General features: G+C 48.3%; 2 protein-coding genes across 2 annotated transcripts; both read right to left on the bottom strand.

Moving 5' to 3' along the window:
• Positions 1-10: 10 nt before the first annotated feature.
• LOC127329505 (subtilisin-like protease SBT1.4) lies at positions 11-769 on the bottom strand. Its single transcript, XM_071825069.1, has one exon. The coding sequence runs from the start codon at positions 716-718 to the stop codon at positions 11-13; it is 708 nt and encodes a 235-aa protein (XP_071681170.1). The 5' UTR covers positions 719-769.
• A 6,790-nt stretch (positions 770-7,559) lies between these two features.
• Positions 7,560-9,896, bottom strand: LOC127336596 (subtilisin-like protease SBT1.4). The gene has a single exon (XM_051363428.2). It carries the CDS (start codon positions 9,812-9,814, stop codon positions 7,667-7,669), a length of 2,148 nt encoding a protein of 715 aa, XP_051219388.2. The 5' UTR covers positions 9,815-9,896; the 3' UTR covers positions 7,560-7,666.
• Positions 9,897-14,468: the final 4,572 nt, after the last annotated feature.

The raw sequence follows: 14,468 nt of genomic DNA, 5'->3' as shown, positions 1-14,468 counted from the left end.
AAAAAAGTTATTATTTTCTTTTATTGGGTCTTCCTTGGAAGAATACCACTTGTTCTATGGCATCTATTCCACGCTGCGCTAGCTCTTCTACGTCAGAGGTCATGCACCCGTATTTCCAGCACACCTTGTAGGACGCGATGCGCGCGCCCGGGGCCATGCCGACGGCTTTCCCTCTGGCATAGCCGTACAAGGCCGCGTCCGCCACAGCGGATCCGGCGGCTGTGGACGCGGTGTGCGTGCCATGGCCGTTGGTGTCGAGCGGCGACCTCGACTCCTCCATCTCGTTCATTGAACGCCCAAGTTCTAGCTCGTACCCCTCGTAGAAGGCCTTGGCGCCGACGAGCTTGCCGTTGCAGTACGCGGAGGCATTGAACGACGGAGCTGAGATGCAGCTCCCTCTGAACTTGCCAGGCGGAAGTGGCGGCACCGATGGGTCCGCCGCGAATGAGGCCCGGTCGATGGGGTACACGCCGGTGTCCATGACGCCGATGACGACGTCCGTGGCGCCGTTGGACGCCGGGAGCAAGCCGGACGAAGAGGAGAGGCCGAGGAAAGACGGCGTCAGCGTGGTGTGGAGCTGAAGCGTCGCGTCGGGGACGACGGCGAGGACGGAACGCTGGGACGCTAGGTGTGCGGCCTGGCGTCCCGTGAGGCGCGCTGCGAAGCCCGTCGCCGCGTGGGAGTAGGAGTAGAGCACCCTCGGCGCCGGGACGGACATGTGCACGGGGATGTGGTCACGCAGGAACGCGAGCCTTACGCTCCGGTGGCTAGCAGTCCGCCGCGGCCTGGCAGCAGCGGCGCGTGCTTGTGCGCGACGTGCACAATGTATGAGGACTGCTTCTCTGTTTCCTCCGCCGCTGCCGCAGCGAAAACGACGGCGAGCAGGATACATAGAGCCCCGCAACGTGGTCGGTTCGTCGCAAACTATCAGTGAAGGATGCTGTGGTGGTGGTGGTGTGATCGGAGGCGCGAATTAATAATAGAGGCAGATGAGCTTGAGCCCCGCATCGTGCTGGACTACTGCAGTCTGAGGGACCGGCAGTAATCATGTGTTATTGATTGCAATAAAGGAAAGGTTACTTTCAATGTTGATGATAGGGAGCATACCGTTTATTTTCCCAAGAGGATTGAGAAAGCGTGTGGAGTTAATACTATTTCTAATGTGAGAACTATCAAAGTGGGAACTATTGATTGTCCTATATATGAGCCTAAAGAAGAATATCAAACTCTCGTGATTGGATCCATATCAATACAATTCAAGGTAACATGATCGATTTGAGGTTTATTTCTTCTTATGCTATGAAAAATTTATTTGGTGGCAAGACTTGATCAACCTTGTTAACAAATACTTTTTATATGCATAGAGGCGGTAAACAACATCTCTTTCTCACCCCACTTGTCTTACTTGCTGTAGCATTTTTAATTTGCAAGGTTCCTTAGTTATTTGGAGATTTCAAAATTTTTCCTGGCCAGTAATAATAAATTAAATACCCAGAAATGTGCATTTTTCAAAGTTTTCAAAAATTCACAAAAATTATACCGTTGGTCCTATTTTTCGACGAGGCACCTGGGAGCACCAGAGGATGACCTGTGGGGCACCAGAGGGTGCCACACCACAGGCCGGCGCGGCCAAGGAGGGGGGCGCGCCACCCTGTGGTGTGGGCCCCTCCTTGCCCCACTTTGCCATCTCTTTCTCCCAGCACCTTCTCTCTCCCGAAAAAACTCGTACCAGGTTCCTCTCACTCGCGTTTTTGCTCAAGAGCTCCAGATTTTTCGATCTCTTTGCTCAGCCCAGATTTCTTGCTGAAATTTGGCACATTTGCTCCTTGGTATGTGACTCCTCCACCCATCCAAGTAGAATTTTGTTTGGTTGAGTATATCTTGAATATTTTGCTGCTGTAGGTAACATGTTTAGTGAGCTTGCATGCTTGTTCTAAGTGGTAGAAACTAGTTTTGATGCATGATTAGTACTCTAGCAAGTTCCTATGGTAGTTTCCCTCAAATTATATGTCACCAAACCAAATTTTATATCACTTGTTGAAAATTTCAGAGAAGAGATGAAGAAGTTCAACTTTGGAGAGTTGTTCAAGAAAGGAACAACCAGCACCGGGAGGCCTTCTAGGGCCGCCACCCGGATTAGGCGATCGTACAATGAGGATATTATCGCGCCTAGCTTCGCGCCCGAAGAGGACAATGGGGCTCCTAATGCTTCGTCTTTTCCATGCTATGATTTTCTGAGGAATGCAGGGATATTGGAGGATTTCTTCACCATTGTCAACAGGGCGGGCTTAGCCACCTATGTGGGAGATGAAAGGGAGCAATACTACATGCTCACCAAAATCTTCGTCGAGAGCTTCAAGTTCCACAACAAGCAATATGAGCCGACAGTTGCATTCAAGATATATGGTAATCCTGTTACTATGAGATTGGAAGATTTTTGTCGTGCATTGGATATTGCCCCTGTAGGTACAGCAAGTAGGATTGATGACAACCCCCGGGACTTGTTGGAGCTTTATCGAGGGATTACCGATGATGATTGTCGCACCATTCAGCGTGGCGAGATAAGAAACATTCAACTCCCCGCCATTAAGTATTTTGCATATTATATTGCTACTAGCATTCTTGGTAGGGAGAACACTAGCAATATTTCTAGTTACCATCTTGCTTTCTTGAATATTGCACTTACTGGTCAGACATCTTATCATCTTGGTTCTCTTATTGCTCGCTTTGACTAACGGGGGCCTATTTTTGGAGGAACTATTGCATCGCTGCGTTTTAACATATCTAAGGCTTCCTCTTGATCCTAATGATGTGCCATTGGCCCCTAGGAAACTTGATATTGCTGCTATGAAGAGTCATCATTTTGTTACCGCTGATTCTACTGTAGATAATATGGTCTATAGAATGTTATTTTCTGACGGGGATGAGAAGGAAATCCCTCTTCCCCAACCAGGTTTGTTCAGTATTGACAGGCAATCATGGTCGTGCACCAAGGAGGAGGTGGATGAACATATGAAGATACAAGACTTCCACCAGCAGCATGACTCCGAGGACGCCGAGCCCTCTTATGACTACACCGTCACGTATCCGGGTGCCTCTTCTAGCACATACCCGGAAGATGATCCATCTTCATCGTACTACGGAGATACTACCTCATGGGATCGATGAGATTGAACTCCGTTTAGGCCAAAAGCCTAAGCTTGGGGGGAGGTATACCGGCATCACTCATTCTTTGCATATTATGATTGCTGGATACTTGTACATACTTGTTTTGTTCGTTTGAGTGGTTTTCTAATGAGAGGAAGATGATATTTGGGGAAGTGCTGCCCGAAAACAGATTCTAGACTGTTACTAGAAAAATTCGTGCGCACAGCCAGAGCGTTATTTTGAGTTGCCAATTTTTGTGCAGGTTCCCCAGGTTATTATCTAACTTTCATTAGTTGAACACTTTTCGAGCTGAGCAACGTAAGATTTTTGTAAAAATCGATTTCTGTACTGCTGTCAGGTTTTGGCAGATTTCTGTCATCCTGCTGTCATGTGTTTCTTTTTAGTTTGCTATTTCTTGTTTTTGCTTTGTTTCCTTCCCAAAACACAAAAAGACCAAAAATATTTCTGTTTTTTCTCTTCACCATTTGTTTGCTTTGGTTTCTTGCATTTGTTTCGCTTTATTTGCTGTTGCTAGTTTGTTATAAGAAAACCCAAAAAGATTTTGCTTTGTTTGCTTGTTTCCTTTTGTTCTTGTTTCAAATTCGAAAACACCAAAAATATTTGCTGTTCTTCTTTGGTTTGTAAAGTTCTTTATGAGTTCAATGGTCTTCGGTGGCTGGAGCGTGGTTTTCATTTCATATTATCCAAGCTACACAAGTGAAAAGGCAATAATGACGATCTACGACAATCTGATTGTGGTGAGAGGCTGGTATGAACTCTATTTGTTTTCATTTTTGTACATATACTCATCCATGTGAGCATGCTTAGTTGGTTCATGTGAGGTATATGTTATTTGAGAAAGTCTAGTAGTTTATGATCTCTCATGTTTAACTCCAATTTATTAATATGAGTAGCATGTCATGGATGTTTGCTTGCATTGTTTTATTCATAAGTAAGTATGACATTGTGGTATCCTCCTCTGAATAATTCATTTATATCGACTTGGCACATGCTCACGCATGCATATGACTGAACAAAAAGTCAATTAAGCCTCGATGATCTATATTGCTTCAGAGTTCTTGTATCACTTTTATGCCTCCGTTAATTTATTTTGCCGCAAGCATGATTATGACGATTCTTTGCTCTCTTGATTTGTCGCTCCCTAGTCTATTGCTAGCCTTCACTTGTACTGAGCGGGAACGCTGCTCGTGCTTCCAAACACATGAAAACCAAGTTATTCCAGAGTGTCCACCATAAATACCTATGCATGGCATTTCAAACCATTCCAAGTAAATTCTCATGCGCTACCTTTAAAACCTTCAAAATGCTTCTCAATTTGTGTTTATGTTTCATAGCTCATGAGGAAGTATGTGGTGTTTAGCTTTCAACCTTGTCATTTACTTTTGACGGACTCTCATATGGAGTAGTGGCACATCCGCTTATCCAATAATTTTGCAAAAAGAGCTGGCAATGGGATTCCCAGTCCCGAATTAATTAACTTAATAGACACTCCTCCATGGTTTGTGATTGTTGGACGGCACCCGAAGGATTCGGTTAGCCATGGCTTGTGTAAGCAAAGGTTGGGGGGAGTGTCATCATCATAATAAAACTAAAATAGAAAAGGGGCACTCCTTCATGGTATGAGATTGTTGGCAGGCACCCGAAGGATTCGGTTAGCCATGGTTTGTGAAAGAAAGGTTGGAAGGAGTGCCAAATAAATATGCAATAATTCATGGGAGCCGCTCTTGGAAGTCCGGTTGGCGAGGTAGTTAGTGTACCCATTACCATTCGTTGACAACAACAAACACCTCTCAAAATAATTTTACTCCTGATTTCAAAAATGAAAAGCTCTAGCGCATGTTAATCCCTGCTTCCCTCTGCGAAGGGTCAATCTTTTACTTTTATGTTGTGTCTCCATTATTTCTTTGAGCACTATCTTGAGAGCACAACTGTCATTCTTAGTATAATATGCTTGTCTCAAAATATGATTGATTGTGGTATAACTTTGATGCTTTTATCTTTGACAATCACTACTTCTAGTCTTTCTATGAACTCCAGAGGTGCCCGGGCATTTATGTTTTGCCAATCAAACACAGGCAAGCGAGATACCACTTTATCATACTCTCTTATGAACATTGCAATCCTGCTTATATACATGATTCATGATGCTTATTATTAATTGTTGGTACCTCTCCATGATTGACATAGCTGTTAGATGATCTTATTTGCATGTATCTCATTATGAACTGCTTAAGTATTAGCCATAACATGAGAATATATACATCATATGAGCAAATGTGTTCGTGAAAGTTATTTTATCGCTCAGTTGTTAACTGAATTGCTTGAGGACAAGCAATAAGCTAAGCTTGGGGGGAGTTGATACGTCCAAAACGTATCTACTTTCCCGAACACTTTTGCTATTGTTTTGCCTCTAATTTGTGTATTTTGGATGCAACTAACACGGACTAACGCTGTTTTCAGCAGAACTGTTCTGGTGTCTCGTTTTTGTGCAGAAATCCAACTTTCGGGAAAATCCTCGGAATTTATGCAGAAGGCCCTATTTTCCCGGAACCGACGGAGCCAGAAGGACAAACCAGGTGGAGGCCCGAGGGCCCCACACCATAGGGCGGCGCGGCCCAGGGGGGGCCGCGCGGCCATGTGGTGTGGCCCCCTCGGCCGGCCTCCGACGCCCTCCTTCGGACTATTTATTGGCCTCGACCTAAAAACGCACAGAAAAAAGTCGAAGTCGCCAGAAACCCTCCAGAACGCCGCCACATCGCGAAACTTCGTCGCGGGAGCCAGAAGTCTCCGTTCTGGCACTCCGCCGGGACGGGGAATTGGAGGAGATCATCACCGCCATCACCGCCAACGCCTCTACATCAACCAGCCATGTTTCCCCCATCCATGTGTGAGTAATTCCCCCGCTGTAGGCCGAAGGGGATGGTAGGGATTGGATGAGATTGGTCATGTAATAGCATAAGATTGTTAGGGCATAGTGCCTAGTGTCCGTAATTGGTACTTTGATGATATTGTTGCAACTTGTTATGCTTAATGCTTGTCAATAGGGCCCGAGTGCCATGATCTCAGATCTGAACATGTTATTGTTTCATCAAGATAATCATTGTTTATGGTCTTACCTATAAGTTGTATACACATGTCGCTGTCCGGAACCGATGGCCCCGAAGTGATAGAAATCGGGACAACCGGAGGGAATGGTAGTGATGTGAGGATCACATGTGTTCACGGAGTGTTAATGCTTTGCTCTGGTACTCTATTAAAAGGAGTACCTTAATATCCAGTAGTTTCCCTTGAGGCCCGGCTGCCACCGGCTGGTAGGACAAAAGATGTTGTGCAAGTTTCTCATTGCGAGCACGCACGACTATATATGGAACACATGCCTATTGATTGCTTTGTACTTGGACACCGTTTTATTATTATCTGCAAATGCCCTGCTATGATTGTTACATGAGTTTCTCTCATCCATGCAACGCCCGTCATCCGTCCCCGTGCCTACAGTATTTTAATCCTGCTGTTTACTAAAATCACTACTGCTGTCTCTGTTGCTCGTGCTTGTTATTTCACTACACTCTTTGCTATAAAGCATTACATCGATAAACTCTTGCGAGCAAGTCTGTTTTCAGGTGCAGCTGAATTGACAACTCCGCTGTTAAGGCTTCCAAGTGTTCTTTGTCTCCCCTTGTGTCGAATCAATAAATTGGGTTTTACTTCCCTCGAAGACTGTTGCGATCCCCTATACTTGTGGGTCATCAACTACTATCACATACATGCGCGCGAAGCACTTGGATACGGGATGGAAAGGAACTTGAAAGTTAAGCGTGCTAGTGCTAGAGTAGTGGGAGGATGGGTGACCGAGCGGGAAGTCTAAGCACGAGTAAGTAATTAGACTAGAGATAAGGGTAGTTAGATACTAAACTTGTGAAATAACTAAAATAATAGAAATTCTGAAAAAAAAGGAAAAAGAAAAGGAGTGAAAAATAATTCGAAAAAAATTACGGTAGCGGGGTTCTACCGCGGCAGCGTTTTGGGACATTTTCCTGCCGCGGCAGACCCTTTAGCACCGGTTCGTAATACGAACCGGTGCTAAAGGTCCTCTCGCTCGGGCGCCCGACAGCCGCCACGTGGTGCCCATTTAGCACCGGTTCGCAACTGAACCGGTGCAAAAGAGGGGGCCTTTTGCACCGGATGATTTGCACCGGTTGGGCATCCGGTGCATATGGCCCTTACCAATCGGTGCAAAAGCACCATTTTCCACTAGTGTAGAGCTTGACTTCACCACCAAAGCGGCAGTGGCGAAGCTTGGGCTGAATATCGCACCTGCAACTCGAACCATGGGTGGGCGAGCTCAGGCCGTTAAGTCAGTGCTTGGTTCTCCTAGGGTGTGAATTCTGAAATCTCACATATATAGTAGTATTCTCATGTGTGGTTCATCATATCTTTGCAACTTTAGGGCAGTGAGGGGACACACCGCCAGCCAGCAACTGCAAAACCAACCCACACATCATATATCCGCTATTTTGCTCGTCGACGGCCAAGTTATTGCGATGGGGCTCGTCACCGTGTGCTCGCCGTCGCTCCACACGATCGACCCGAAAGTGTAGGCCTCCTTGATGCTCCCTGCGGCTCGCTTGAAGGTGATTTCGTACTCCTGCGTCTCTTTGGTCACGTTGAACCGTAGCTTTGGCGGATTCACCGTGACGCGCACGCCGACGGGACTGGTGACCGTGGCATTATAGGTGGCCTCGGTGTTTCCGCCGACGTTGCGCACCATACGGCGCTGAGTGATGACCTTGTGTTTTTTCGAGCTGAACACCGCCGCGAAGGCCGGGTAGTTAAGGTCCCCGACGGAGGAGCCCGCGTGCGCCCAGCAGTTGGTCGCCGGTCCATCTCTCGTGAAGATGGCTACCTGATCATCGGTGTAGCCGAGCGCGCAGAGGAAGGTGATGTAGTCCTCGGCGCCGGCGTCGTACACCAGGCCTGGGTCGACGGCGCGGTTGGGGTCCACGTGTCCGGCCCCGCGCCCGAACGGCGTGGACGCCTTGCCGGTGGACGTGTCGCCGATGAGACCGCCGGTGCTGTCTAAGTTGTACGCGGTGGTCATCAGCGCAGACTTAATGGCGGCGGGGCTCCACTCCGGCCTGGCCTGCCGGAGCAACGCCGCGATGCCGCTCACGTGCGGGCACGACATGGACGTCCCTGACACGATGTTGTATTGCACTCGCCTCGTGTCCCACTCGAGGCCCGAAGGCGAGCTGGCGCCGGTCCAAGCAGCGAGGATTTCCACGCCGGGGGCAGTGATGTCCGGCTTGAGGATCTCCGGCGCGAGGACGTTTGGCCCGCGGCTCGAGAAGGACGCCATTCTAGGGGAAGGAGGTGTCGGGCCGCCGATGACGGTGCCCTGGAACACGATCGTCCCCATGGGGGATGCATTCTTGCTTATGTATTTCTGAATCTTCTTGGCGGCGGCGAAGGTGACGGCTGTAGCGGGGAGGATTTGGGGGCTGCCGAACGCCTGCTCGCCCAACTCCTTGGCGCTCGTGAAGATGGCTCCCACGCCGCCAGCGAGTTTCACAGCGTCCCCTTGCTCGAAATTCACGCCGGGGCCGCATAGAACGATCTTCCCGGCGACCAGGCTGGCGTTCAGCTTCCCGGCTTCACAGGTCTTTGAGCCGACGGTCCGGCCGTATATCAGCGGTACCTTGGTTGCGCCAAGCGGGGGGCCGGCGTAGAAGGAAGAGCCTGGGAATGTATCGCCGTTGCCGAGAACCACGTCCGCTGCGAACCGGCGGTTGACGGTTGACGCGCCGACTGTGAGCAACCACGGCGCGACGTTGCGGGCAGTAGACTCGCCGGGACCGGAGTTTCCCGTGGAGGCCGAGACTAGGATTCCCTTGCGGACGGTGCTGAAGGCGCCCACGGCCATGATATCCATATCAAACGGCTCTACCGAGCCCGTGGAGCCGAGCGAAGTGGAGATGACGTCCACCCCGTCGGCGATAGCCTCGTCAAAGGCGGCGAGGACGTCAGAGGTCATGCAACCGTATTTCCAGCACACCTTGTAGGACGCGATGCGCGCGCCCGGGGCCATGCCGACGGCTTTCCCTCTGGCGTAGCCGTACAAGGCCGCGTCCGCCACGGCGGATCCGGCGGCTGTGGACGCGGTGTGCGTGCCATGGCCGTTGGTGTCGAGCGGCGACCTCGACTCCTCCGTCTCGTTGATCAGGCGACCAAGTTGAAGCTCGTAACCCTCGTAGAAAGCCTTGGCGCCGACCAGCTTGCCGTTGCAGTACGCGGAGGCATTGAACGACGGAGCCGAGACGCAGCTCCCTCGGAACTTGCCAGGCGGAAGCGGCGGCAGCGACGGGTCCGCCGCGAACGAGGCGCGGTCGATGGGGTACACGCTGGAGTCCATGACGCCAATGACGACGTCCGTGGCGCCATTGGACGCCGGGAGCAAGCCGGACGAAGAGGAGAGGCCGAGGAAGGACGGCGTCAGCGTGGTGTGCAGCTGAAGCGTCGCGTCGGGGACGACGGCGAGGACGGAACGCTGGGCCGCTAGGTGCGCAGCCTGGCGTCCCGTGAGGCGCGCCGCGAAGCCCGTTGCCGCGTGGGAGTAGGAGTAGAGCACCCTTGGCGCCGGGACGGACATGTGCACGGGGATGTGGTCACGCAGGAACGAGCCGTATGCTCCGGTGGCTAGCAGTCCGCCGCGGCCTGGCAGCAGCGGCGCGTGCTTGTGCGCGACGTGCACAATGTACGTGGACTGGTTGTCTGTTTCCTCCGCCGCTGCCGCAGCGAAAACGACGGCGAGCAGGATGCATAGAGCCCCGCATCGTGGTCGGGCCATCAGTTCGTCGCACACTAACAGTGAAGGATGCTGTGGTGGTGGTGGTGTGATCGGAGGCGCGAATTAGTAAACAGTAAAATGGAACCACCTACGGCCATCTACAGTGATTTGAGCACGTCAGCCGTCGGATATTACTTCCAAACGGACACGATCATTTCATCAGCCCGCACATTAACTTGCACGTTGTTAGATTCTTCATTTTGCCGGTAACAGCGGGCGAGCGTAGCTGGGCCTCTACTCTAGAGGTTGATTTCGGCGCCCAGATGTTAATTGGGCTCATAGTGAATCAAATGAGCCGACGAATGTGTACGGGAGGCGCTTTGATTTCTTTTATTCTCAGCTGATCCTGTTCGCTTTTCCGGGCTTCCGGCGCTACGAGGTTATCTTTTCGAATCCGTTTCTGCAGCCCCATAATTAACCATTCATGATGACAATACCCGACTGTTTCCTTGCGTGGTAATAATGGTGATTGAGATCCATCGGGCGCTTGGGCTGACTTATTTTCTTCTATTTAGATGGGAGGCGCCGGGTACATCCCATCTTTCTTGGTTCGCCCACCTACTTCGTCTTGAGAATAAACCTGGCTGTTTGTCTTCTCCACCCGTCAAAACACAGATCTAGACGTGGATGTTGCTGGTGCCTGGTGAGTCCCTTTGCAGCAGCAGCCCGATCAACTACTTTTAGCACATGTTTTTCTTAATATTGAGGCGCTAATATTTCTTAGTTCTCCCTTGGATAGAAGAGACTAGCAGAAATTGATTCTCGCAATAACTCTGCAACCACAACCGCGGTTGTTTTCATTTCTTCCTTTAGGTCTCTTTTTTATTCACGACTCCAATTTCTCAAGATTTTTTTGCGGAAGAATTTCTCAAGAGTTAATTCTTGTAGTTATCATGTGAATTTCTTTCCACACAGATTGGAAAAGGTATAAAAATCAGGGTTTCAATTGTTCAAAAGAAGAAACAGAAAACTATCGTCAGACGCAATGAGGTTTCCTTCTTCTCACATATGTTTCGAACAATTATTATTACGGTGTAGCAGGAATTAGACTTTTTTTTTGTTGAATCCAATTTGACACACATGATGGGGCAAAAAAACTACCAAAACATGGCGATGTTGTATTATGTGCAAGAAGTCAAATAGGATATGCATAAGATGATGCTACCTACAGTCCACCCTTTTCCCGAATTGAGTAACTTAGCGCCACTGCATTCACTGAAAATGATATACACAAACATGCATGTGCCCAAGCAGGAGCAAGAAACAGTTCGCCAGAACAATTTTTTCTTTTTGATACAATCATCACCGTCTGACCTCAAAACACAAGAACTAGCGCTACATGTTATTATCACAACAGGGAACTTCAACACAACAAATCAAAAATCCCTTCTTGTCGAATTGGAGTGGCATCATGGATATCGCCACTCATGGTATGGCACTGGCAATAGTGGTTTGTGGCAAGGATGGCAGTGGCGACGGACGCTTGGCAGATGCAGGTATGATCTGCCACCCTCCCTCTATCGTCGAGGGATATTCAATCAAATGCTATATTTTGATCTACTAAATGTGCATGATGGCAGGCTGGCAACAATGAGGTTATGCTGACTTCGGGTATTGGCATGCGATCAAGTTGTTCGACTAAACGATAAACATCATTAAAAAGGGTGACTTTTGCTGCAATAAAATATATTGGCCTCAAGTCATCCCACAGTAGTAAATAGAAGGCATAGATCGTTTTTTTTCCGAAGCAAACATGTATGTTTAATATCTGTTTAGTCTTGATAGACTGGGACAAGTTGATACAACTACATACATATCAAGGATGTGGCTGCAAACAAGTCAATCGGAAGATAGATTTGTCCACGCGGTGGCGCCGGGATTCTCAATATCATGTTTATGGCAACCAATTCAATATGAGATGTTTTTTCTCTCTGCCTCCTTCATTTGAGTTTCTCTCGGTTTCTTCATTTCCAAAGGTAGCTAATGATAATTCTTTATGATATTTGACAAAATTTCAAAGGAAACTTTGCCTTGTAGACTTCATGCATACTTATGTTTTTGTTATGTCCAGCACACTGATCTCATGTTTGTGCCATAGCCCATAGAAACATGCTACGTTTCACTACTTATCTCTTGATTGTACAAAACATCACAGACCGTGACCTCTCACTCTATGAAACATGTACTTTTGTAGTTCATCAGGTTTGATCTTTTATATGATAGTTAACTAGACATTATTTATTATCAAGTAGCTTCCTACTCCCGTCTTCACAGATGAGCTTTGTTTTCAAGCGGCCCAAGGTATTTTACGACAGTGCGTCTAATAGCTGCAAGCACGCACAAGGGCTATCTTTCACAGTTTCACTGACATCTATGGCTTACCCGTTTGCCGTGATTACTATATTTTTCTCTCGATTTACTTGCATTGTGATTAACAGTTTTAGGAATCAGCAAAAAAACTAAAGCAATCGTTAATTGAGACTTCATACATTCTTGTATGGGATCGAGTTACTACTGAAGTACTGGGCCAAGGACTGAGAGACAAAGTAACTAAAGAAGTATGGGAAATGCCTTTCTGATCCCGGGCTCAGATGCTCCCTATTTCTAAACCAATCACGTTCACCTTCTCTCTGCATTCCAGTGTATTTGCTCATGTATTTTAAGTGTATTCTTTATTGTGAATAGTGCATGGACCACCACATAAGAGCTCATCAATGTGCTCACGGCCGTCTCCGTTGCATCAATCCATCCAAGCTACAGCGCGGCCGGAGGGGAATCTACCCAGCTCCTTCGCAATTGAGAAATTTTCTGTGGGAACGTAATGTTTTGACGGAGAGACGCAGTTTCATTTTCTTTCCCCAACCCAGCACCACGATTCGGCATCACCTCCCATCGCACAAGACCAAGGAGGCGTTCGTTGTGGCGCACGAGGCGGCGTCGGAGGCCGGGCACACGCAGATTCTGCGGCTGCTCGTCTCGGCCGCTGACCGCCGCCGGCCCATCTCGCCGTTCTTCCACCCACGCCCGAGACAGTGACGAGCTGAAGGCAGCAGCCCCCGCCGCCGGCCTGAGAGGCTGAGAGAGAGAGAGAGAGAGAGAGAGAGAGAGAGAGAGAGAGAGAGAGAAGTAGAGGAGGCTGTGAAGCCAACGATGCCGTCCGCGTTCGATCCAGCGCCGCCCAAGGTCCAGCCGCCGAGTTTGTGTCGACCGATTTTTTGCCGCCGCTCGCCTTAGCTCCATCTGCAGGCTAATCCAGGCCTACATATTACACAGACGCGTGTTTCTGTACCAAGGTCCATGTAATTCCTGCGATATGTCCCCGCAGTCCAGGAACGTCATGCCTCCACGGCCATCACTTTTGGCCTACCGTACACGGCGAGGTCCATAATTTACGCCATTTATTGCTGAGGTGTAGTTCAGCGGAAAAGCTGCTGGGACGTAGATCCCTACACTCCACGCACGGTTCAGATAAAGGGTGTATCTGTGCTCGGGACCAGAAACACCTCTCCCAAGAAGTATAGTTATTTTTCCCAGTGAGACGTATATCAAACACGTCATTTATAACTTATAGGTGATTCCAGTTGAGCTGATTACTCCCTCCGGTTCGAAATAATGGCTTAAAATGAATGCATTTATATGATTACTACTATGTACTTGTGTTTGACGTACAACTATTATACATTACTAATATGTAAAATAAGTGTGGGACCGTGGGGTGGTATGTCAAGGAAAGGTAATGAAACAAACAAGCTTGACCTTCTATGCCCAGGCTTTTTTTGTAAATAAAAATTCAAGTTTTATGGTATGTTTGTCCTGCTCCACTTTTTGAAGTAGTTCTTTCATATTTTCTTCACAATGGACGGGCGGCGAAGCGCGCCATAATGGTCTAGTTAATAATAGAGGCAGTTGAGCTTGAGCCCCGCATCGTGCTGGACTTACTGCAGTCTGAGGGACCGGCAGCAATCATATATGATACACACAGGAACCAAATCAAGCGAAATTGCTTGAATATCGAGAGGTTTATCTCGAGCCAGCAATCCCGTTATGTAGGTCTAGTCCAAATCAAACTGGTTGGAGCTTCCAATGTGTGACGCGCTAACAGCACATTTGGATTGCTCACTCGCACTGGAAACAAATTCAGCACATGCATCAATTGATGCAGAAAACCCTTTTTACTAAGGATTTATATAAAGTCTTATTAAAGATGTATTATAGCTCATGGATCACGTAAAGTCTCCACACGAACCAACCATCTAAAAAGTACTTGCCACTATCATTTCAATCTTCGATCAGCAGGTCAACCGTATCGGCTGTAGAAATTTCATGCCACCATTGCCAAATGGTTACACCTAAACTCCATGGCATGAACACCCTCCACCGGCTGAGATAAGACCACATATGGATCCAATACGTAGCCAAAAGAATAACCTGCAAAAATGATAGGATTTTTTTTTTG

This window comes from Lolium perenne, chromosome 2 (assembly GCF_019359855.2).
Source record: "Lolium perenne isolate Kyuss_39 chromosome 2, Kyuss_2.0, whole genome shotgun sequence".
Lineage (NCBI taxonomy): Eukaryota > Viridiplantae > Streptophyta > Magnoliopsida > Poales > Poaceae > Lolium > Lolium perenne.
Note: the sequence above shows the minus strand (reverse complement) of the source record. Positions and strands in the feature narration are given on the sequence as shown.